The sequence below is a fragment of the Rattus norvegicus genome, chromosome 1 (genome assembly GCF_036323735.1).
Source record: "Rattus norvegicus strain BN/NHsdMcwi chromosome 1, GRCr8, whole genome shotgun sequence".
Classification (NCBI taxonomy): domain Eukaryota; kingdom Metazoa; phylum Chordata; class Mammalia; order Rodentia; family Muridae; genus Rattus; species Rattus norvegicus.
The window spans coordinates 144506922-144532950 of NC_086019.1; the positions used below are offsets into that span (position 1 = coordinate 144506922).

Here is a 26029-nt window from a genome sequence, read left to right on the forward strand (position 1 = left end):
GGGAGATCTCAGAGTGTAAGCCAATGGCAGCCTTAGCAAGGCACATAAACACACACTCACACACACACATACACACACACACACACACATACCATACACATCAAACACTGCACACACACTATATACACATGCACTGCACACACCACACACACACACTCACACACTCATACATACACTCACCCACACATCATATACATCACACACTGCACACACCACACACACACACCACACACTACATACACACTACATATACACATACCGCACACACATTTACACACACTCACACATACATACACACACCACACTCACACACACATCACACATTACACACACACACCACATACACATTGCATATGCACACTATACACACACCATATACACACACACACACATACCACATACACACACAGTACACACACACCACATACACACACTGCATATACACACTACACACTACACACACACACACACACACACACACACACGCACACGCACACGCGCGCGCACCTCTCTTTCAATACTGAGACTTGCCTCAAAGTAGGGTGGCTCTGTTGGGTACTGAGTTGAACTTAAGGCTCTTCCGGTGTCTCTCAGACTCTAGCACTAGTCTCTGGCCAGTGTCCATGCTAGGAAGTTTTCCCTGAGCTCCCGCAGATTTTTAGAACCTAGGCTGTCTCCTGCTGGGACCCAGTCCAAATGATCTTTTCTCCAGGAAGTAGAATCACCCTGGGACGTTTTTAGTCCTCTGCTTCTCCTTGGCCCAGAGCTCTGCACAGTCCATGTGGTGTCCGCCTCCTCCTGGCTGTAACTGGTTGCTTAGTCACTCTCCCACCCATCCCCACCCCTGCTTTGGCTCCATCTCACTTCTAGTAACTTTCCACCCGACCCCCCTGTACCCCCATCCTCCTACCCCTAGCTCCTGCTTTCTTGCTGGGGCTGGCTAACCCTAGATCACACTCCCTCCGCCTCTCACAGCGAATGACTCCAGCCTCTGGCACAGGCCCCACCTACTCAGCTAAGCAGTGCTCAACTGCTCCCCGTGAGGAGCCCCAAAGGTGAAAAAAAACCTTTTATCTCCAGAGAGTTTGGGGATACCTGCCTCAGGCAGACCTTAATCCCCTCAGGTAAACAGTTCTCTTTTCAGAGGTGGGGTGAGAAAGAGCAGAGACTGAGAGGGAAGGCCGGGAGGAAGGACTGGGGTGGCTGAGGAGAGAGAGCCAGTTTGGATAGGTCTGACTTCCAGGCAGGATGAAGTAGTTCCAGGGTGCAGTGGAGACTCTGGGGCCCTCAGAGTCTGGGATGCTGTGATTAAAAACTATAGGCATGCTGGCTCACATACATCAGGAACCCACTCCTTAATGTTCTAGAAGCTGGGAGGGAAACCAGAGTGCCCCATGGTCATCTTCTGATGAGGACAGAGGGAGCTCTCCGGGCCTCTTGTATAAGGGGAACTGACCCCATTCATGAGGGCTTCACCTCCTTAGTCTGCCATCGGGCTTTGGTTTTATCGTGTGAATCTGGAAGATTCAGCCCATAGCAGGGACACCCATGTGCTGCCCTGAATGCAGAGACTCAAGCTTTCTCCAGGGCACCTGCCTCAGCCATACAGAACGTTGGCAACCCTCCTGGCATCTGAGGAGCCTCTGCTCATTCTCAGCTATGTGGCTTTGGATGGGTGGCCCACACCTCAGAGCCTCAGTGTACCCATTAGTTAAGGGGAGATAGTTACAGCCACCTCAGTTGCCTTGAGGATCAATGAGCCACCACATATCAATGAGTATCTGGCACACAGTAGGACTTCCTTCCAGGCACCTAATAGGAGTTAACAGTCCTTCCTCAGTAACATGGTCCTGAGTTCCACATGCTGCTTGTCTACCATCCAAGGCACTGGAGGTCCTAAGGTAGTTCCTGGGCTTCGAGATCAGACAGGGACGTTATTACACACCCCACCTTAGAAAACTGGAGCCTGCCTGCCTCCCCCCTCCCCCTCTTCCTCTCTCTTCTTCTTATTTTCCTTTGTGCTTTTCTTCTCTTCTGTAGGGTTCTGTGACTCTGGGCCTCACGTGCTAGGCAAATGCTTTAGCACTGAGTCATCAAGAGACCCCCTCCCTTCTCTTCTGTTTCCCTTTCCCCTGTCACCACTCACTACTTCACACCAAATGCAGCTTCCCTCTCACCAACAGCCTCCACCTATAGTTAGAACAGTCTTCTGATGCCCACTCTGGCACCCTGGCCATGTCTTCCTAGCCTCAACCTGGGGCGGTAGCCAGCCCGTGCCCCAGAGTCCCTCATATAGTCAACCGCACCAGCTGACGGGACTCACATCTGGCTTCTGGGAGAGCAGAATGATGTCACCACCTGTGGCTGGGAGTAGTTCCAGCTACAAACATTAGCAAGGAGTTATAAGGCAGGAATGGAGTTTCTGGATCCCGTACCTGTGTTTCCTGTCATGAATGTCCCCAGCAGCAGGCAAGCCACAGCAATAGGTGTGAAGTGGAACAAGTCTAGAGAAGGCCTGTGTGTTGGTTGGGAAGGGGAACCCAGCCACACCCTTCTCTTTCTCATCCCCGCAGGTGGGCCATGGGAGCAGATTTTGTTCTGAGAGATTGTGCGAGACTCCCTTTTCAAAACACAAATAACCAGCTCCTGCCCTTTGGCTCTCCCTGCCAGCTCGGCCTCCCGGAAGTGCTGCCTGTCTGTGCCATCTCTGGGTCTCTCTTTTTTTTTTTTTTTCCTTTTTCTTTTTTTTCCGGAGCTGGGGCCCGAACCCAGGGCCTTGTGCTTCCTAGGCAAGCGCTCTACCACTGAGCTAAATCCCCAACCCCCATCTCTGGGTCTCTTGCTCCCTCTCAATGTTACTTGGCTTCTGGTCGGCAGCCACGACCCTCCTCTGACACTGATCTTATCTAGCTAGGTTTCTTTCTGAGGGTCATAGTCTGTCTCAAGACTTTTCTTGCCAAAATGCTGAGGCTCCCGCATGGATAGATGACTTGCTGTGCCTGACTGGTCTCTGTCCCTCTCCTTTTGGCTGTTCTGACTGGTGAGCTGAGTCTCCTAGACCTTATTCTCCTGTCTCTGTGAGTAGTGTTTGCTCCATTCCTTCAGCTGGACCTCATCATCTTTTTTTTCTTTTAATTAGTTTATTTACTGGGTATATGTTGGGAGGTACGATGTGTGTGACACAGTGTATATGTCGAAGTGAGAGGACAACTTGTGAGAGCTGCTTCTGTCCTACTCTGTGGGTCTCTCAAGGGTCGATCTCGGGTCATCAGGCTTGGTAGCAAGCCTTTACCTGCTGAGCTATCTCAAAGGCCTCAACTGCATTTCTTGGTTTGTTGTTGTTTTTTTTTTTTTTTTTTCCGGAGCTGGGGACCGAACCCAGGGCCTTGTGCTTGCTAGGCAAGCGCTCTACCACTGAGCTAGATCCCCAACCCCTTCAACTGCATTTCTTACGGACCAAGTTCCAAATCCAGTCACCATCCAGAGTTCCCTCTGAGCCCTGGACCCTCTTATCCAGTGGGGCATTCCACTTGGAGATTCCGTGGTCCTCCCATACCCACCAAGTTCAAAACTAAATACATGATTCCAAGGCTCGCCCCTGCTTTGCTCCCTCCTTGAGAAATGTTACGGGAACGGGGGACACAGACTGTGTGTGTAGTGGGTGTGTGCAGAACATGCATAAAGATCTGGGGCGGATCCTCAGCACACACAAAATAAAAAGAAAGAAAAAGTAGGGGAACTGACGGGAAAGTCGGAAATTAAGAAAAGGAAAGAAGGAAGGAAGGAAGGAAGGAAGGAAGGAAGGAAGGAAGGAAGGAAGGAAGAGAGAAAACCAGATTCCCCACAGCTCTGGCACACAGGGTATAAGTGTTTGGGAGTAATGCCTTCTGTTCCGTTTTACAAAGATGAATTCAGTGTCTGTGTGTCTGTGTAAGTGTGAGAGTGCAGGCACAACATGATAGCACCAGTGTTAAAGTCAGAAAACAATGAGTTCATTCCCTCTTCTACCTTGTGGGTCCCAGGGATGAAACTCAGGTGGCCAGGTTGGTGGCAAGCACTCCTATAGGCTGAGCCATCAAGCTAGCTCCCTTTCCTGATGTTTTAATATCCCAGCTTTCCCCGATTTTTGGGTTGTTTGTTTGGTTGGTTTTTTTCCAGACAGGGTTTCTCAGACCTGGCTGGCCTCAAACTCACAGAGATCTGCCTACCTCTGCCTCCTAAGTGCTGGGATTAAAGGTGTGCACCACCACCACCTGGCCCAACTTTCACACTTAAAAAAAAAAGGTTTATTTATTTATTTGTTTATTTATTTTTGTTTAATGTGAGCCCACTGTAGCTGACTTCAGACAACCAGAAGAGGGCATTGAATCCCATTACAGATGGTTGTGAGCCACCATGTGGTTGCTGGGAATTGAACTCAGGACCTCTGGAAGAGCAGTTGGTGCTCTTAACCACTGAGCTGTCCTTCCAGCCCATCCTTCCTACTTTTTTTTTTTTCTTTTCTTTTTTTTGGAGCTGGGGATTGAACCCAGGGCCTTGCACTTGCTAGGCAAGCGCTCTACCGCTGAGCTAAATCCCCAGCCCCACCTTCCCACTTTTTAATGAAAGAGAATTCCCATAGTCTTAGCAATCCTTCCAGACTTTTGAACTATTCCAAAAGAACTACACAGGCAGGATAAACACTCCAATGGGAAGAAGAACCTAAGAGGCACAAATCCCCCACACCCTGGCCCTCAGTCACTCACTTCAGATGCCTGCTGTCACTGGTCACTCGCAAGCCCTTCGAATGATGGCCACACAAACTTCCCGCCTTTCCCTCACATAATAACACAGACCATGCCCTTGACCGGGCTCTCCCTTCTCACCTGACAGCCTGTTTCTCATGTCCCCACAGGGAGCACCTTCCTCCTTTTCTATTTCCTATTTTTATTTTCAGCACGAGCAGGGAGGAGCGAGAAGGGCTCAGGAAAGCACCATACACTCAAGACGTGGGTGCAAGCTTCTCAAGAGACTCCAAGAGCTGTCTTGTTTTCCTTTCCTGACATTTAGCTCACCATGGGTGGCCATGCTGTGGGCTACTCAACCAGCCCTCAGTCAAAAGACATGCAAGTTCTGCTACCACAAATGAGCTGCAGTTGGGGCAGGAGAGATGGCTCAGCAGCGAAGAGCAGACACTGCACTTGCAGAGGACCCCAGTTTGGTTCCCAGGACCTGTGTCAGGTGGTTCATCTCGACCACCAGTAATTCCAGCTCCAGAGCATGCGATGCCCTCTTTTGGCTTCTGCCAGCACCTGTACTTGTGCGCTCGCACCATGATCTTCCATATACATAGAATTAAAACAAGAAAGCCCTGGGGCGGGCTGTGGATGCGGAAGAGAAGAAATTGATATGAAGGTCCTAGCATGATTGAAAAGGAAACAGGGTGATAAGATAAGCTGCTAATTGCAGGGCTGGGATATGTCTGCTCCAAGCCTGAGGGCCCTGAACAGAAGCAGAAAGCCACATGAAGGAGGGTCCCCTCATTCGGGCCCATGGAGCCCAACCAGGCCAGAGTCATAGAGCAGAACTGAGCATATGTGGAAGTAGGAGAGTCCGGGAGTGTGTTGGACCTGAGCCGGCTCCTTTAGCCTTCATGAAAACCTAAGGATTTCTCCTCGTGGTGGAGGTGAAAGGCAGGCCCTCTCACAGCTCAGCACGAACTTGTGTTGGGGATCACCTAGGATTCTTACACAGACCTCAGAGCTTCTCCCTGCACCAGGCAGATCTCCGAGAGAAGGCTTTGGAGGAGTGGGCTGTCTCCTGGCCCTGCCGCACCTCTAACCCAAGACCCTGTTTCCCGGCAGGTTTTGCCCATCATCATCTTCTTCAGCTGCGTCATGTCTGTTCTGTACTATCTGGGCCTCATGCAGTGGGTGATCCTGAAGGTGAGTCCTCAGGCCTGGCTGTGTTTCCTTCAAGTCACCAGCTCCCAGGTACAGCTTTCCAGTGTCCATGCTTTCCCAGAGTCCCATGACTCAAAGTCTACCTCCCTACCCTAGAATTTCTTGCTTTCTGGATCCTTGCCTTCCCAGAATCCTCTGCTCCCAGGGCGCATACCCTCCTAGAGTCTCTTGCTCCTGAAGTCCACGCCTTCCCAGAATGCTCTCTTCTCACACTTAACATTCTCTCCAAATCTATTGCTAATCAAACATCCCTTCAGAAGTTCTCTTGTCCTAACACTATGGGAAAAAGGCATAAAATCTAATGCTGCTTCTATGGGAGGGAGAGTTGGGGGTTCCTTCTATGGGAGGAACACAAGATTTAGGGGGAAAATTATACAAAAATGATCCAGAGAGATTATAACACCAGGCCAGATAGGCCAGACTTAGCTGGTATAAATATGCTCACTTTATAAGGACTATTCGTTTGGTCTTTTTGTTTGTTTGTTCACTTGTTGGTTTGTTTATTGTGTGTGCACATGCACGTGTGTGCATGCATGTATGCCAGGATGCACATGTGGAGGTTAGAAGATATCTTGCAGGAGCTGGTTTTCTCCCTCTGCCATGCGATACCTGGGGACTAAACTCAGGTTGTCAGGCTTGGCACTGAACACCTTTACTGCTGAGTCATCTGTCAGCCCAACAGTGCTTAGGTTTATAAAATCTGCATCTGACTAGGATGTAGGAGTTGGCATCAGACAGCATTTAAAAGCATCAGACCTGGCAAAAGATTCTGAGGTTTTAGCCAACAGCGCTCAGAGTAAGTCAGCACCTTTGGACAGCAGCAAGAATAAAAAGTGACCTTCAGTTATGTTAACTTGCAGAATCCAAAAGAGGTGACTGCCCCTGGATTTGGAGCATGTGTTCAACCACGGGCTTGGATAAATGGTGCTATAAGCAGGAAGGAATGAATCTGCATCCTCCACAGCCAGGCTGGAGGGATAGAGAAGGATGGACCAGAGGAAGGTAGGAGGGAAGGCCAATTCCCAATGCTTGTGAAGGAAGGCTAGCCGAGGAAGGCTGAGAGGAGGCAGCAGCACAGAAACATTCCAGAGAAGAACTCTCTAGTACAGTATGTCCCAAAGCCTTTTCCACTGAACTCTAGACCCTGGCGTGCTACCAAATGTTACTTGGAAAAGAAGTCTCTAGTTAAGTAACTGAGGAAAACTAGGCTAGACATTATGGTGAATTAATTTTTTCATTAATTTACATATTTATTCATTTTATCAAAGCCCCCTCCCTCCTCTCCTCCAAGACCCACCCTTCCAAGTCCCTCCCCCAACTATACTCTACCTTTTACCTCAGAGGAGAAGTCCCTCTTGGGTACCACTCCACCCTGAGTTATCCAGTCCCAGCAGGACTAGGCACATCCTCTCCCACTGAGGCCCAAACAGACAGTACACTTAGGGGAAAGGGATCCAAAGGTGGGCAACAGAGTCAGAGACAGCCCCTGTTCCAGTTGTTAGGGCACCCACATGAGGACCCAGCTGCACATCTGCTACAAATGTGTAGGAGTCCAGATCCAGCCCCTGCATGCTCTTTGATTGGTCGTTCACTCTCTGTGATCCTCCATGAGCCCAGGTTACTGACTCTGTAGGTCTTGTGGTATTCTTTGCCTCTCTGGCTCCCTCAATCCAATCCCCCACTCTTCCACAAGACTCCCTGAGCTCTGCCTAATAATTGGCTGTGAGTGTCTGCATCTGTTTCCATCAGTTGCCAGATGAAGCCTCTCAGAAGACAGTTGTGCAGACTCTTGTCTGCAAGCATAACAGGGGTTGGTTCTCTCCCATGGGCTGGGTCTTGAGTTGTGCAGTCATTGGTTGGCCATTCCCTCAGTTTCTGCTTCATCTTTGTCCCTGCACATCATCTAGTAGGAGAACAAATTTTGGGTTGAAGGTTTTGTGGGTGGATTGGTGTCCCCCTCTCCACTGGATGTCCTACCTAGTTACAGGAGGTGGCCACTCAGCCTCTCTATCTCCAGCAGCTAAGAGTCTCAGCTGGCGTCACCCCCATAGACTCCCAGGACCTCCCCCTCCTACCAGGCCTCTGGCTCGTCCCAGAGATGCCCCCATCAAGCTCCCTTCTCTCTTCCAGCCCCCTGGTAGCCATTCTGCGAGGTGTAAGGTAGAATCTCACTTTAATTTGCATTTCCCTGATAGCTAAGGATGTTGAACATTTCATTAAATGCCTCTCAGCCATTAGAGATGCCTATGTTGAGAATTCTCTAGCACTGGGCCTCGTTTTAAGGTGGGTTATTTGGTTTGTCGGTGTCTAGTTTCTTGAGTTCTTATATATTTTAGATACCAGTCCTCTGTCTGAAATAGGGTTGGTTAAGATCTTTCCCCACTCTGTAGGCTGCATTATGGTGAATGACTTTTTTTTTTTTTCTTTTTCTTTTTTGGAGACAGGGTCTTATTTTGTAGTCCTGGTTGTCCTGGAACTCACTGTGTAGACCAGGCCGACTTTGAACTCACAGACTCTGCTTGCTTTTGCCTCCTGAATGCTGGAATTAAAAATGTGTGGGGCTGGGGATTTAGCTCAGTGGTAGAGTGCTTACCTAGGAAGTGCAAGGCCCTGGGTTCGGTCCCCAGCTCTGAAAAAAAGAACCAAAAAAAAAAAAAAAAATGTGTGCCACTGTGCCCAGCTAACAGGGTTGTTGTTGTTGACTCAGCAGCAGTTAAGAATATGTCCCACCCTTGCAGAAGACCTAGTTAGGTTCCCATTATTTACCTTAGCAGCTTGTAACTCCCTGAAACTCCAGCTCCAGGGGATCTGTTCCCTTTTTCTCTAAGGCCCAGGCTCCTGCACACACATACACATAAAACAAACAATTCCATACAATTATGCATATATGCATGCATGCCACAGACTGTGTAGTAGTCAGAGGACAGCTTGCAGGAGTCAGTTCTCTTCCCACTGTGTGGGTCCTGGGGATCAAACTAAGTCATCAGGCTTGGCAACAAATGTCCTACCTAGTTTGCTGACCCTCCACCTCATGTTCTGAGATAGGCTCTCTCTCTGAACCTGGAGCTCACTGGTTCGGGTAGGTTGGCTAGCTAGCAAGCCCCAGGGAGCCTTCCTGTCTCTATCTCTCCAGCTCTGGGATTACATGTGGATGCTTTAACATCGCTCCTGGGACTCTACCTGAGTGGCTGAGCTGTAGTACAACCAATTTACACTTATCCCTGACTAGCTTACAAATAAACGAGACTCTGACTATGGTTCTTTTATTTGGCTTTGACGATCACGGGGGGTTACCCCCAATCTACTCTTCTAACTGCTGGCCTGGCTACCACCCTACCAGTGTACCCCAGATACTTGGTAATGTGTTCATGGTCCATCTCCCCTCATGGAGGCTTTCTTCTCTCCTCGAATTCTTCCTCCTTCTCCTCCTCAGTTCTCCTCCACCCCCAACCAGGTAACTCAAACCTACCTACCTCTAATTCCTCCAGTAATTGGCTGTAGCAATTTTATTTAACCAATAGTTTTAAATCAAGGAACAAGGTTTGCACAACAAAAGCTTTTAAAGGTAAGAATTCTCTTGCGGAATTTAGCAATACATAGCAACAGACCAAACCTCAATGCTGAGCCACCTCCCCAGTCCCCCTGATCACCTCAATACTGCTCCAATGGTAATTACATTTCAACATGAGTTTTGAAGAGGCCATTCAACCCACTGCAGAGCCCCGGGGCTGGAAGACTTCTAAGGTACCTTCACCCCCAACTCTTTCTGACTCTTGCTAATGTCCACTCATGAGTACTCTGGTTTTTTCCAGATTGCCTGGTTGATGCAGGTCACCATGGGCACCTCAGCCACCGAGACACTGAGTGTGGCGGGAAACATCTTTGTGAGCCAGGTAGGTACTGCAGCCACCCAAAAGACTGGAAGCAGGCGGGAGTCCGATTTCATTCAAGAGAGAAGCCATTTAACCTGTCCCCAGGCTCACAGAAGGAAAGCTACTGCCCAGGGGTGCTTCCTGTCCTGTCTCTGTCACCCAAACCCAGATGTGGTCTCTCTGGCACCTCCATCACTTCTAACGAGGCTTAAACGCTTACAGGCCAAGTGGGAAACTGAGGCTAGGGAGCTGTGAATGGTTTGCCAAGGTCCTGCAGGGATAAGTAAAGACACATTTAGTTGGTTGTCTTTCTTTCTTTCTTTCTTTCTTTCTTTCTTTCTTTCTTTCTTTCTTTCTTTCCCTCTCTCTCTCTCGCTCTCTCTCTCTCTCTCTCTCTCGCTCTCTTTCTTTCATTTATTTCTTCGTTTTTTCCTTGATTAGGCTTGATAACCCCTGGGCTCATTAGAAGATCCTGCTTTCTTCCTCTCCCTAGCTTCTGTTTGCTTCCATTGGAAAATGAGGTTTCTTTCTGTCTCAGGTTATAAGCACCGAGCGGGAGGTGCCTGGGTGTGATGAGTGCCAACACACAGGGTGGGGTAGGGCGGTGATACGCGGGTCCTGTCACAGAGGTGGGAGGACAATGAGGTCCAGAGAGGCTCAGCGGAATGGGAACCCACCCTCTGTCTCCTCTGAGATTCTTCGTCAAGAACTGTGACCATCACTCCCACAGCAAGGGCCGTGAGAACAGTGCCCAGCTGTTGCAGCTCACTGTTTGCCTTCTGACTTGTTTGTAGACTGAAGCTCCTCTGCTGATCCGGCCCTATCTGGCAGACATGACACTCTCTGAAGTTCACGTTGTCATGACTGGAGGCTATGCTACCATTGCTGGCAGCCTCCTGGGCGCCTACATCTCCTTTGGGGTAGGTAGAACCTTTCTTTGATTGGCTATGCCAGAGCCCTGAAATTGCCTTTCTGGAAGCCCCACATGCTCCTTCCTAGTCACAGCAGCCATGGTGTCCCCTCTCTGTCTCAAAGCCCAGCTCTACCTGAGCAAGGTGGGCTTGCTGGGCTAAATTACTTGGTTAGACTTTAAAAGGCCGCTGGGACAATTCCCAGAATTCCTTTTATTAAGCTCTTATCATGTATTAGGCGCTATGCTGGGTACTTTAATATCCCCATTTTATAGATCAGCAAATTGAGGCTCAGAGAATAAATTAATGGTTAAAGCCAGGATCTAAGGATCTGAACCCAGATCTGACTCCAAAATGCATGCCACTTTTCCATAGACCCACATGTAGGCTTTCCCTGGGGATCTGCCCTCCTAAATGATATGTATCATAATCCTCTCATGAGTCGATCCAGTATTGCAAATTGGACCCTTAATTCACCTGCCTCAAAAGTCAAAGAAAAAGCTAAAGACGAAATTTGAAGCCCCAAACTTTGTTGGTAAAACTGTTTCTCAATAGTGACATATTAGATACACTACTTGCACATCTTACGGTCTTTAAACATCTTAATTTGCTCTGGGCCTCGTGATCAGTTTTAAGAATTGTCCCTGTGTTTTTTCTAGACACATGAGATTTGCAGACACCTCTAGTCATTAACTAGGACTTAAAAGGCAAGGGATGTATTACTACACTAAAAGAAATAAAAGAAAAGAAAAGCCAAAGGAGGTGGTAGTGCAAACCTTTGATTCCAGCTATTATGAGGCAGAGGCATGGAGATCTCTGAGTTTGAGGCCAGCCTGATCTACAGAGTGAGTTCCAGGACAGCCAGAGATATACAGAGAAATCCTATCTCAAAAATTAATTAATTAAATATACACTTGTCACCACCTGTGGTCTCAGTATTCTAGAAGCTGAAGCAGGAGGATCAAATGTTCAAGGCCAACCATAGCCACATAGTGAAACCCCATTTAAAACAAAAATTAAAAAACAAAAACAAAAACCCATGTATGCATAGCGGGGCTCTGCCCAGTAAGCACACCAATAAACGTATCTTAAGTTGAAAACACCAGTCCATCACAGCACCAAGCTTCCCCTGGCCCTGTGGGCAGACCTGGGCCTGGGGTGTGACTGCTGCTGCCATCAGCATTGCAAAAACATCCCACTGCATTTCACCAGCCTGGGAAAGATCCCAATTCAAAATGCCAAGTGCAGTTTCTGCAGAATGCTTATCCCTTTATTACCACCTTGATGCAGAAATTATTCGTTTGAGGCATTAAGTCAGAGACCATCTATGCCGGGAGACCTCTACCTGTTGTTGTACAGCATCTGGCTATACTCAGCTCCTTTCTTCTCTTCAGTCTTGAGTCCAGGTCTGGGCCCGAACGTTCTCCCAGGGTTGTAGAGGGAAAGCCCCTGGCTGCAGCCCCAGCAAGGTCTGGGAAAGCTCCTAACAGTCGGACCATACTTCCCTTCTCGCTCTACTCCTGTTCCTGGCTGCGGAGAAGCTCTTTTCTGCCCCCTGCCGGCTCTTAACCATCACTGCCTGGCCACCCGTCCAGTTCCCTCTGCTCCCTTCCCATGCCGCTCCCACATTCTTCTCCTTTGTTTTGAACAGTTGGCTTTTAAACTCAGGACCCCATACATGCTGGCCAAGTCATTGAGCCACACTCCCAGTTCATAGATTCTTTATTTTCAAAACGTTTTTACTATTACTGTCCGTGTATGAACACAGGGGCATGCATGTGTGGGTAGGAGGGAGTCGGTTTTCTCCTTCCACCATGAGTTCTGGGGATTGAACCAAGGCTCGTTATGATAAGTGCTTTTACCTACAGAGCCATCTTGCTGGTCCCTCCATCCACAGTGGCTCAGCTTCTGACCCTTTGCCACACCCTTCCTACTGCAGGTATTTGGATAGGAGTAGGACCTGTCCAACGCAGTGGCCATGGGCCACTGACTATTCGAAACATGGACAGTTTAAAACATGGTGTCTAGTTTTCTTCCTTCAGGGCTAAAGAGCGAACCCAGGGCCTCACTCCCAAATGCCAGGCAAGTGCTGTACCACTGAGCTGAGGTTCCATTTTTTAAAGAAATGTCTAAGTTACATAGACTGCCCTTGTACTGGTGACCTCCTGCTTCAGCCTCCTAAATACTTAGGGTTACACACAGACTTGAACCCCCAGGCCTGGCTTTCTTTGCACTTTTTTTTTTAAAAGATTTATTCATTTATTATATATAAGCACACTGTAGCTGTCCTCAGACACACCAGAAGAGGGCATCGGATCTCTTTACAGATGGTTGTGAGCCACCGTGTGGTTGCTGGGAATTGAACTGGGGACCTCTGGAAGAGCAGTCGGGTGCTTTTAACCGCTGAGCCATCTCTCCAGTCCTTCTTTGCACTTCTAATTGTGGCTGCTGACCATAGTGAATGTGTTGGTGCTTTTCTGGGTGGTGTTGCATGCCTAATAGGCCCATCTCCTGGGAGGTAGAGGAAAAGGGTCACAAATCTGAGGTTACCATCAACTGCATAGCAACTTTGAGGCCAGCCTGGGCTACACAAGACTGTATCTAAAGAATGTAGCAGGAATGAAATTATACATACAGTCTCTGTCGTGTTTGTATTGGACAGTGCTAGCCTAGGTCTTCTCTTTTGTCACACAGCCCTCAAGTGTCATTTGACTGAATCATTTCATTGTGACCTCCACATACATTTCCAACTATGCTGTTGTCTCAAAGGCTCTAGGATAGACACCAACTTTCACTGCAAATAAAAACCAAGTGGTCTCTTGGTGTAGGGGTCTCTGAACCAAGGCTGGTCACGGTAACATTCAAGAGTTGGTCACTCATGTTTCTTATTGAATTGTCCCCAAGGGTCTGCAAGATCCTGAGTGGGCAAAGTGACTCTGTTGCTTAGTTTTCACATCTGTAAAATGGGCAGATGTACTGGTTACATGGCCTCAGTAGATAGACTGAAGATGGTCAGGAAACATTTAGCATGGTGCTCAGAAGTAACCACATTAAGATCAGAAGGTGGGCAATGGTGAGCATCTTTAATCTCAGCGCTCAGGAGACAGAGGCAGGTGGATCTCTGAATCTGAGGCTGACCTGGTCTACAGAGTGAGTTCAAGGACAGCCAAAGCCAACTCTGTCTTGAAGAACCAAACAAACAAACAAACAAACAAACAAACAAAGAAAGAAAACACAAAACAACAACAACAAACCAGACCAGAAATCTCTCCTTATTTTCTTTCTCACTAAACACCTTTCTTGTCCTATCTCCAGAGGGTAGAGGAGTCCTAGGTAGCTGGGATGGAAAGCATTCTTGACTGTGCTCCTTGATGCAGAGCTGGGGAGGTACAGAAGGCTGGTGTGGGATGAACCAGTGCTGGCCTCACTGCCTGCATATAGGACTCCACCTCTCCATCAAGAGCAGGAATGACTGCTATGGGATTTGAGGCTGTGGCTGTAATGGCTCTGGAATATGTGTTTCCCGTCTAAAATCCAAGCTTACAAAAAGGTTGCACTATGGGGTTGGGGATTTAGCTCAGTGGTAGAGCACTTGCCTAGCATGCGCAAGGCCCTGAGTTCGGTCCCCAGCTCCGAAAAAAAAAAAAAAAAAGAAAAAAAAAACAAAAAGGTTGCACTCTTCAAGTTGAAGGAAGAGGTTGGGGTCTAGACTGGTAGACAGAGAGCCCCAGATTCCAGGTTGGCAGTGTCCACACTGGGGCTTAGCAGCCATCGAGGAGACAACCGAAGCCATGAAAGTTCCGAGAGGGCGCCCATCCAGGCTGCCCCTCATCCAGGAGGGGTCAGGCTTGGGGCTTGCCATCTAGAGCTGGTGACAGGAGGAGGAGCTGGGCCTCTTGCTGGTTCGTTTTCACAGTTGCAAGTGAGCTTCCTTTGCTAGAACAAAGCACCCTAGAGAAAGAGTTGGAAAATGGAGATGTTTTTATTTATTATCATGCCTTTAGAGGTTTCCACCCACTTTGCCCCGTCACGTGGGCTTGTGTTGAGTGGATCATCGTGGCAGAGAGGGTGTGGCAGAATAGGGCTGTCCACCTCAGGGCAGTCAGGGACACAGAGAAACAAAGAGGAAGAATCTGGGTGCAAGATGTACCCTTGAAGGCAGGTCCCCGTGACCACTTCTCCCAGCCAGGGTGGATGGATTAACTCACTGGTGAACTGAGCTCCCGGAGGCAGCGGAAGACCAAGCCTTCATCAGGGACTCTTCATTTTCACACCCTGAGTGGTTTCTGCCTCTGAGTAAGGAGAAGTCAGTGGGGTTTAGAAAAAGGAGGAGGATTTCAGGGCCTGAAGATCTCCGGGCCTTCTTCAGCTTCCACACTTCCTGTCTGATCCCCGGGAGCGTCTGCTGAGCCCACATACACTCACCTCCTGTCCTCTGCTTGCTCCCTCTTGAGACAGGGGTCTCACTGTGTAGCTCTGAATAGCTTGGAATTTACTATACAGATTAGGTTGGTCTTGAACTCACAGAGATTTGCCTGCCTCTGTGAGACTGAAGGCATATGCCACCATGTCCAGAAAAGGGCATCTGTTTTAAGCTTCCTGGTGTGGGAACTGAACTCAGGATTCTTGACTGTGGAGGCATCTCTCAATCCCCCTCCCCTGCCTGCCCTTGTAAAAACAGTGCTAGGCTAGTCTCAAACTCACTATATAACCAAGGATGGCCTTGAATTTCTGATTCTTCCACCCAGAAATGCTACATTTACAGGACCTTACCATCCCTCCCAGCTTGTGTAGTAACTGGGGATGGAACCCAGTGATCCCTCCGTGCTAGGCAAACACTCTGCCTGGGCCACATCCCAGCTCCCCTTTCTTTCTACTTAAAATTTAAAAACTGCGATTGGCTTACTACACAATTTCAGGAGAAAAGATCTATGTTGTTTTTCAGTTTAAGAAAGTAGTATGGAGTTGTGGACCTATTGAAAGATATCAAAAAGCACTAAGAAAGTAAATCAGTTCAAACCCAGCTCACCGGGGACAGCCAGTGTGCTGACAATTAGGGAACTCCTTCCTGAACCTCTTCTAGGCAATTGGGTGTTTGTTTTTCTCATCGTCACAGTCCTGCTGTCCACACAACTTTGTGGGCACTTTCCCATGTTACCGCCCGACTCCAAGAAGCATCACTTTCTAGAGACCATTCAGGATGGAGCAGTGGCTCAGTGGGTGAGATCGCTGGCTGCGCTTACGGAGAACCCACATTCTGTTCCCAGCACCCACATGGCAACTCACCATCATCTGTAACTCCCGTCTCAGGAGACCTGAGGCTCTCTCTTGCCTCCACAGGCACCAGGCTCACACAGTGCACATGCATACATGTAGGCTCACATGATGCACGTGCTTACATGTAGGCTCACATGATGCATATGCATACATGTAGGTTCACACAATGCACATGTTTACGTGTACAGGCAAAATGCCCATTCACAAAATAAACAGATCTTTGAAAGAAAAGGCTATTTGCCCATTGTCAGTTAGATGGTTGGTTCTGATTTCAGTTTGGTAAGTAGCACAGTGGAGGGATAGCTGTTCATCCGTCTTTGGAACAGTGAGGTTGTATGTTTTGAAAGTGTCCCACCACCTCAGGGTTGGTGGTAGTTTATGATCTTGCTGGAGTTCCTATCCAGTGTGATTTACAGAGACAGACCCAGTGCCTCCAGGCTATTGAAGGAGGCTGATTCCCTAATACAGGAGTGAGTGAGGCAGGCTGCCTTGAAGTGGTGAGTTCCCTGTCCCAGTAGGTATTCAAAAATAGAACATAGGAGTTACACTCCTTTACCGCACAGAAGCTATGTGGAGACAGGGACTGGTTACCTGCTTCATCTACCCCAATTCTCAGTGGTTGTTAATCCAGCAACATGGCTGCTCTGACAAGGGATCATATCCAAAGACCTTCTAGGTCTGTGTGATCTGGCTGGAATGACACACCTTTAATCCTTCTGACTGGAATACAGATACCCCTTAGTGCACCCCTTTAATCCCAAACAATAAAAGTAAAGTTAGCTTGTCAAAGGAAGCAGCCATGTTTGAAAGTGACATCTTATTGAGGGGCAAAGTGATGAATCAGAGAAAGGTTTGACAGAGTGTGGCAGAGAGAAGATCTGCCCAACTGTCTTGAGAACAGCAGAGGAAGAGGCTACTTAAGAGCAGTGCAGGGAGAGAGCTGGGAGGTAGTTTTACTGGACAGTTTTACAGACATAGGTTGCAGGTGAAGACAGGATGAACCAGAGAATGAGAAGGAGCCAGAAGATTAGAACAGATTGTCAGAGTCAGTTTGAGGCCAAGCAGAGCAATTCAGTCAGAAGCTGAGAGAAGCTGCATTAAAACAGTCAGCTTGGAAGATTACATTGTATGGAGGCTAGAAGCTCCCAGGCCTTAGCCTAAGGCTAGTTAGAACCCTCTAGGCTGGGCCCAAGCTGTGTATTCGAATCTCACCCCATCTTCTGAGGAACTAAAAACAACATTTAAAAGTTCTGGGGTATTGTCTGAATCTGTCACAAACTCCGCAGTCAGAGGGGGATTAGTGGTCAAAGAGAGACAGCCTGGGTGAGGAGGAGAATCTGTGAAATTGGAGCCAAAGGCCATATGGGATTTTAATTCTTCTTCCTTTATTTTGAGCAAGCCATAGTTATTCCTCTGGACTGCACTTTTCATTGTCACTAGATGAAGAAGTGTCACTTGCTTGGCCTACCCTGGAGAAGTACTGTTTTTTAAGGAAACAGTCACTGCTCTTTGTTGTTATGTTTTATGTGCATCTTATATAATTTTATATATGTGTATATATGTATGTATATATGTATGTGTGTATATATGTGTGTATGTGTGTATATAAGTATGTATGTATATATGTGTATATGTATGTATATATGTGTGTTTGTGTGTGCATGCATGTGTATGTATATATGTTTATGTGTGTGTATGTGTGTATATGAGTGTATATGTATATATGTATATAGGTGTGTATATGTGTGTGTATATGTGTACGTTTGTGGAAGAGAACAACTCACACGAGTCAGTTCTCCCCTTCTACCATGTCAGTTCCGGGGACTGAACTCAGATTGTCAGGCTTAGCAGCAAGCCCCTTTACCAGCTCAGCCATCTCATGGGCCCTTGCAGAGGTACTGGGAGATCGTCTGAACATAGAAGGGATTATTAATGACCATGCTAGCTGTAATACAGTGAAGTCATACTTAAAACGTATCATATACATAAATACATGTCCCTCTGCCACCATGTTTCTTCTACCTGTCCCCCATAACCTCCCTGTTATTTATTTATTTGTTTATATTTTGAGACAGGTCCCAGGCTGACTGTGACCTCGCTATGTAACTGAGGAGGACCTTGACTTCCTGGTCCTCTGTTCCCACTTCCTGTGTATGGGGATTACAAGCTTGCATCTCCGTGCCTGGTCGTGTGGTTCTGGAGATCAAACCCAGGGCTTTACGCATGCTAAGCAAGCTCTACATCCATACCAGCCCCAGCCCACCATCTCTGCTCTTACAGATCGACGCTGCTTCCTTAATCGCAGCCTCTGTCATGGCCGCCCCTTGTGCGTTGGCTCTCTCCAAGCTGGTCTACCCAGAGGTGGAGGAGTCCAAGTTCCGGAGTGAGAATGGCGTGAAGCTGACCTATGGGTGAGTGTGGCAGGGGGATTTCTGGGGGGAGATGACATGTGTGTGCTTTCTGGGGATCATTAGAGGTATCAAAGAACAGCACTGTCCTTGACTTGTTTCTGCCTTCCATGGATCCTGGGCCTGTTCTCCTCCATCGCTGCCTTCGTGTGGCTTCACATGCAAACACTTTTTTAAAAAAGATGTATTTATTAATGTATTTTATGTACATGAGTGCTCTGTCTCCACGCATGTCAGAACGGGGGAATCAGATCCCATTACAGATAGTGAGACACTTTGTGGTTGCTGGGAATTGAACTCAGGACCTCTGGAAGAGAACTCAAGTACTCTTAACTGCTGAGTCCAAACACACTCTTTTTGTAAAGGACTGATTTATTTATTTAATGTGTATGAGTGTTTGCCTGTGTGTATGTATCCACACCATGTGCTTGAGAAGGCCGGAAGAGAAAGTCAGAGTTCTCTGGATGGTTATAGTCTCCATGCAGGTGCTGGGAATTGAACTTGGGACCTCTGGAAGTGCATCCAGTTACTCTTTTTGTTTGTTTGTTTTTTGTTTTTCAAGACAGGGTTTCTCTGTGTACCCCTGGCTGTCCTGAAACTTGCTATGTAGATCAGGCTGGCCTCGAACTCACAGAGATCCACCTTTCTCTGCCTCCTGAGTACTGAAATTAAAGACACCGCCTGGCTTAGGTACTTTTAATCTGTGAGCCATCTCTCCAGCTTGAACGCACTTGCCGAGGTGGTTGATGTAGGAAAATAGAGAGCTCAGTGCCAGCCTGGCTACATAGCAGGGTCAAGGTCAACTTGGGCTGCATAGGGCGACTCGTATCAACAGAACAAAACAAAGAAAAACAGCAGCAGCAGCAGCAGCAGCAGCAGCAGCAGCAGCAGCAGCAGCAGCAGCAGCAGCAGCAGCAGCAGCAAAGCACGGATTCCACTTTTCATAATCCGTTTCTGACCAGCAAGAGAAAAGGGACTGGGGCTGGTCCAGGTTCAGGGTGGCTCAGCTCTTGGTGTGGCCTGTCTGTTGCTCCCGGCCCCACCGTCTCTGCATTTCTGACCACCAGATGGCAGTCTCACACTGGCAAGTGGAATGCCAGGTTCCTAATATGCCTTTGTCACAGTCTCTCTCTCTCTCTCTCTCTCTCTCTCTCTCTCTCTCTCTCTCTCTCTCTCTCTCTCTCTCTCTCTCTCTCTCCCCTTCCCCTCTCTATTTCTCCCTCTCTCTAGATTTATCTATTTTATGTATATAAGTACACTGTAGCTGTCTTCAGACACACCAGAAGAGGGCATCAGATCTCATTACAGATGGTTGTGAGCCACCATGTGGTTGTTGGGATTTGAATTCAGGACCTCTCGAAGAGCAATCAGTGCCCTTAACCACTGAGCCATCTCCCCAGCCCACTACTACTAACAAACCTTTAAATATGTTGAGAAGAAGATGGGTGTGGTGTCATGTGTCAGCACCTGGAGATAGAGGCAGGAAGGTTAGGAACTGGAGGCCATCACACCTCCTGAGGCTCTGGGGCTGCTCTGCCCTGTGGAAATAGATTGTAAACCACCTCCATCATCCCCCACCTCTTCTTTCCCCTGCCCACTGCCTTTCTTTCTCTTTCTTTCTTTGTTTCTTTTTGTTTCTTTTTTGATATGAAGCGTTGAGTATCTCATCTGGTATCAAACTGTAAACCGGCTGTATATCTGAGAATGACTTTGAACTTGTGATCCTCCTGCCTCCATTACCTGAATGCTGGGATTATAGGTGTATAGTATGACCCCTAATTTATGGCATTCTGGGGAATCAAACCTAGAACTTTGCATATGCTAGGCAAGTGCTCTACGGATTGAATTATATCCCTAACCCTTATTTTATATTTTCTTGTAAACCTCATGTATATATGTGTATATAGTTTTATCTTAAGCCGTTTATCTCTTTGTTTCAGAAAGAAAAAAAGCCTCTTTGGTTTTGAAGCCTTTTGTCCAAGGTTCCCCTTTGAGCCTATAAGGTGGGGACATTTACTGCTCATAGGGACATGCTAGTAACGGCACCCATTGATCCCACCCATAGAGACGCTCAGAACCTCTTGGAAGCAGCCAGTGCTGGGGCTGCCATCTCAGTGAAGGTCGTTGCCAACATTGCTGCCAATCTGATTGCCTTCCTGGCTGTACTAGCCTTCGTCAATGCTGCCCTCTCCTGGCTAGGGGACATGGTGGACATCCAGGGACTCAGCTTCCAGGTGTGACTGTGGTGGAGGGGGATAGTCCCAGGACAGGGAATGATAGATGGACACCCAGGAGAGCCCTACCCAATTCTCCCACCCTTTTACCCTCAGCTCATCTGCTCCTACGTCCTGCGGCCTGTGGCCTTCTTGATGGGTGTGGCCTGGGAGGACTGTCCGGTAGTGGCTGAGTTGCTGGGCATCAAGTTCTTTCTGAATGAGTTTGTGGCCTATCAAGAGCTTTCCCAGTACAAGCAACGACGCCTGGCAGGGGCTGAGGAGTGGCTTGGTGACAAGAAACAGTGGATCTCTGTGAGTGTCCTGATCCGTTCCTTGCAGCACGGGGATGGCACAGCGCTCCCCAGGGCCCCTGACAACTGTTTTGTGTTTCCCTGGGCCTGCCTGAGACACACTGAGGTGGCACTTAGCCATCCATATCCTGCTCTCCTGGGAGTCCAGACAGGCTTGGCTGCCCTCTCTCTAGCTTCAGAGCTGCACTATGGGCTCCAGAAAGAGCTTTGTCTAAAACCAGTGGACCACTGCTAGCTTTGGCCTCGGGTGAGCTACTGTGCCTCTCCTCTAGTTTGGAAAACAGGGGTTATTAACATATATTCTAAAACCACTACCATGAGCAAAACTACATAAGCTATGTAATTATGAAATTAGCCTCTCTGAAAGAATACAGAGCCATAACCTAATGCTGGGAATTAAAAAAAAAAAAAGTCTATAAGAATCTCGGTATCCTAAGACAACCTTTTTTTCATTTTCTTCTTTTTCGTGTGTTGTTTTGGGGATATGGATTCATGTAGCCCAGGCTGGCCAAAGGCATATGGAAGGATGGCCTTGAACTCCTGCTGCTTCTGCCTTCTAAGTGCTGGGATTACCGGTGTGAGCCTTGCTGACTAGCTTCTTTTGTTCTTTCTAAGACAGAGTTTACACAGTTGCTCTCCACACTACATTGTACCAGCTTCCCAGCATCATTAGCTGTGTGGGCTTTTAATTTCAGTGCTTGAGATTATATGAGACCCTCATGCACGCTAAACACTGAGCTACACACCATTGGAAATCTACTTGTCTTTATGTTTGGTTGTTTATTTTGGTTTTAGTTTTGGTTTATAGAGACAGGGTTTTTCTGTGTGGCCTTGGCTGACCTGGAACTCCCTCTGTAGACCAGGCTAACCTTTGTCTCCTGAATGCTGGACTTAAAGGTCTGTTTGCCACCATGCCTGGCTCCAAAATTCATGTATTTTTAAAATAAATGATAATAGTTATTTCAGTGTGCGCATGTGTGCGCATGTGTGCGCATGTGTGTGTGTGTGTGTGTGTGTGTGTGTGTGTGTGTGTGTGTGAGATGTCACACGTATGGAAGCCAGAGGATGATTTGTAGTTGATTGCACTTAGAATGTCATGCGTGGTGACAGCATTTTACTTGCTGAGCCATCTCACAGGCCCAAATTTGAGTTTCGTACCATATTTACCAGACTGGTGCTGTTGGATCATTCAGCCGTGTGTGTGTGTGTGTGTGTGTGTGTGTGTGTGTGTGTGTGTGTGTGATGATGTTGAATATCTCAGTGTAGAACTTTCCCTGCTTCCTGGGTCATTTCTTTAGGACCTTCCTGAGATGTGTTTCCTTATACCACATGGGCCTTGTGACTGCCTCAGAGGCGAGCACTATTATTCCCACATCCCAGATATAGAAATTGAAACCTAAAGAGGCTGTTGACTTGCTGAAGCTGGTTACAGTGGGAAAAGCTGCGAAGTCGGGCAGGTTGGACTCCCAGCCTGACTGTGCAGTGCTAGGTCCCACTCCAGCCCGACTGTCAAACGGAGGTGAGGGCTTACAGGCAGTGACCAGGAAGAAGCAAGAGACTGCAGAGATAGGAGAAAGGGTGGCCTTTGTCACACTGAACCAGCCTGACCCTGAAAAGCCGGTAATTGGGCAGGGGACATAGCTTAGCTAATAGAGCACTGGTCTAGCATACATGAAGCCCTGGGCTCCATTTCCAGCGCTGCACAAATTGGGCACGGTGCTGTAGGTTACTGCCTGTAACTTCAGAGGTGGAAGCAGGAAGATCATGAGTTCGAGACTATCCTTGATATGATGAGCTTGAGGACAGCTTAGGATGAATTGAGGTTCTGTCTCCACAACACAGGACAGAAGGTGGGTCTTAAGGACGCAGGCTGAGAGAGAGAGGTGACTTAAAGTGGGAGTGTGCAGCTGGCAAAGCCGTACCTTGAGGGGCTCCAAAGGCCAAGGTGGTAAAGGGATCGAGTGATGTAAGGCCGGGGAAGCTTCATGTCCTGGGGCGAGACCTCCTTGTAATCTGCATTTTCAGGTCAGAGCAGAAATCCTGACTACATACGCCCTCTGTGGATTTGCCAACTTCAGCTCCATTGGCATCATGTTGGGAGGCCTGAGTGAGTCCCTCAGCCGGCCGGGCGGCACCCAGGAAAGTGGGAGGGGTGGTGGGGAGGGGTGGTGGGGACGATGAGCAGAGTAAAGGGTGGGAGGTCACAGGTAAGTGAGGACAGATAGCCTCACCCCAGCCCCCTACTGCCCCCCCTTCTTCTCCCCAAATGTGAGTCTCCTGGCTTACCTCTGCTCCTCACTGTGCCCTCACAGCCAGCCAGGGAGAGGAAGGCTCCTCATGAATGTGGCACAGCACAAATGGCACAGCTGTCTTTCCTAGTGCGGTCGGCCCAGTTTAGAGAGAAGCGAAGTGATGGCTGGGAGGGGGTTCAACCTGTACCACATAAACTGGACACAGTAGCCTGAAATCTCAACATTTGGTTGGTAGCAGCAGGAAGATCAGGAAGAGAGAGAGAGAGAGAGAGAGAGAGAGAGAGAGAGAGAGAGAATATCAGCTTCTATCCCTCCTCCTGTTACAGTGGGTGTGGTGAAGGGGACATCACTGGATGCTGTGAACTGGGCCAGAGAGCAATGAAGAGTCTCATCTGCCCTCCTGAGAGTCAGAGCTTCAGGAGATGGACAGAGGGGTGGGTGGCTTCTTGGCCCTAAGCTCTCTTGCTTCCCCTGCAGCCTCCCTAGTCCCCCAGCGGAGGAGCGACTTCTCCCAGATTGTACTCCGGGCACTGATCACAGGGGCTTTCGTGTCCCTGCTAAACGCCTGTGTGGCAGGTGAGTGATGGTCCAGCAGCCTCGGAATGGTGACCGCTTGTTTTCTAGCCCCTCTCAGGCAGGGCTGGCCCCTGGGCCAAGCCTCCAAGCTACTTCCTTCCACAGGGATCCTCTATGTACCCAGGGGGGTCGAGATGGACTGCGTGTCCCTTCTGAACCAAACTGTCAGCAGCAGCAGCTTTGAGGTTTACCTGTGCTGCCGCCAAGTCTTCCAGAGGTGAGCGCCTACTTGGGCTGTAGGTGAGAGTCGTAGAGCAGAAACCCCAAGTACCCTCACGCTCTTGGCACTTGGGGCCAGGGTACCAGGGTAGGAATGTTATGGCTGTGGCAGCCATGACCAAGGGAGGAAGAAATGAAGGCTTAAGGACAAAGGCTGAGGAGGATAGGTGGACTAGAGATGTGGAGTGACTTTCCCGGGGCTGCACAGACTATTAACAGGTACCAAAGTGGCCTGGACATCCTACTGTGCCTTTTGCTTTCTTTTCAGCACTAGCTCGGAGTTCAGCCAAGTGGCACTGGACAACTGCTGTCGATTTTACAACCACACAGTCTGCACATAGCTGGGACGGAGCATCTTCCTAGCCTCAGGGCTCATCCAGCCCAGAGAGGCCGTGGGACTCGTCACTACCTCCATCCCACAATTGGGAAGGGTGCAACGGTCATCGCTGCTCCCATGTCTGCCTCTCCAAGTACGAGTTCCCAGAGTCTGGTCTGCTCTCCTGCCCTTTGGGAGCCAACATTCTGGTCCTCTTGAGTCCTCTTTCCTTGGGAACCTCATGTGCACCAGCCAAAAGCCTCCTCCCTGCTCCCTCCCAAGCACCCAGCTTGTTGGGTATCCCCCCAAAAGCTGTCTCTAGAGACACCTTCCTTTGCCCAGTCCCAAAGAGTGCTTTCCAAACTGGTGTCCTGCAGGACATCATCTCATAAGGTGTGACGTCAAGAGCGGCCCAGGATCCACTAGGTTTGGAACACAGCACTCAATAAAGCTAGACAGAGGTTTGTTTGGTTTTCAGATGGGTCCCATGTAGGTCATTCTGGCCTTGAGCTCATTCTGTAGCTGAGGCGACCCTGTTCCTCACTCCTCCTGCCGAGCCCTGAGCACTGGGAGTCCAGGCCTGCACCACCACACCCGGACCATAAGGACTTCTCATTTGGGCTGTCGAGAGACCTCAGTGAGTAAAGGTTGCTAAACTTGATGAACTGACTCTGATGCCTTGGGCCCCCAAGGTAAAGAGGAGAGCAGTCTCTGCACGTTGCCCTCTGACCTCTACATGCGTGCCTGGTACATGCTCTGCCCCTCCCAACTGAAAAATAAATAAAACGTAACGTAAAGTCTTTACTATTTGTGAGTATGGTGTGTATTTGAGTGCCACCATAGAGGTGCGGAGATCAGAGAACAACTTTTGAGTCAGTTCTCTTCTACTTTATGTGAGTTCTGGGGAAGTTCTTTACCTGCTGAGCCATCTGCTTGCCCAAAAGCGTTCTTTGTTGTTATTTGCTTGTTTGTTTGTGACAAGGTCTTACTATGTAGACCAGGCTAATCTCGAACTCACAAAGTTCCTCCTGCCTCTGTCTCCTGAGTGCAGGGATTAAGGGCGTGCACCATTGTAGCTTTTTGTAAAAATGTTGCTTTTTGTTTGTAATTCTTCGTCTTTATATTCTTATATCTACTTTGTGGGTTTTCCCTGGTTTGTCTTTTATCTGTCTCCTAACAATATCTTCTCTGACTCAGCTCAGACTCTCCTGGCTCAGCTGTCACCAGTGGTCGTCTCTTCAGAGTCAGCCAAATCGCTTTCATCCGTCTCTTTTCACTGTTCAAAATCTCCTCTCCTCTCCTCCCTTCCCCTCTCCTCTCCTCTCCTCTCCTCTCCTCTCCTCTCCTCTCCTCTCCTCTCCTCTCCTCTCCTCTCCTCTCCTCTCCTCTCCTCCTCTCCCCTCTTCTCTTCCCCGACCCAATCTTCTTTCTTCTACTGGGACCCCACTCCTCTGTCCCCTGGACCCCACTTCTGCCTGCTCCCCAATCCTACTGCTCTCTTCTTCGCCTACTCCTAACAATCTCCTCCCCAGCCTCTGATGGCTTTTACATCCTCTCCTTTTCCCAGAAGTCCAAGAGCCAACTGTCACTGAAGAGCACAGGGTCATTTAAAAGGCCAGGCACATAAAATATTTTATACTACATACCATCTCCCAGCTCTAAGAACTTTTCTCAGCAGAAACATCTCTTTGAAGGTTTCATGGAATGTACCTGGGCAAATATCTGAGTC

General features: G+C 48.6%; 1 protein-coding gene across 5 annotated transcripts in view; it reads left to right on the top strand.

Moving 5' to 3' along the window:
• The window catches only part of Slc28a1 (solute carrier family 28 member 1), a 41573-nt gene extending 16469 nt beyond the window's left edge, over positions 1-25104 (top strand). For 3 of the 5 annotated variants that reach the window (XM_039111025.2, XM_063264885.1, XM_039111054.2), the window contains 10 exons: positions 5844-5924; positions 9755-9835; positions 10609-10734; positions 18283-18413; positions 20476-20644; positions 20741-20938; positions 22963-23044; positions 23667-23765; positions 23871-23982; positions 24253-25104. In XM_039111025.2, coding sequence (XP_038966953.1) covers positions 5844-5924; positions 9755-9835; positions 10609-10734; positions 18283-18413; positions 20476-20644; positions 20741-20938; positions 22963-23044; positions 23667-23765; positions 23871-23982; positions 24253-24325 — 1152 coding nt within the window. In that variant the 3' untranslated portion in view covers positions 24326-25104. 5 annotated transcript variants of the gene reach the window in all.
• Positions 25105-26029: the final 925 nt, after the last annotated feature.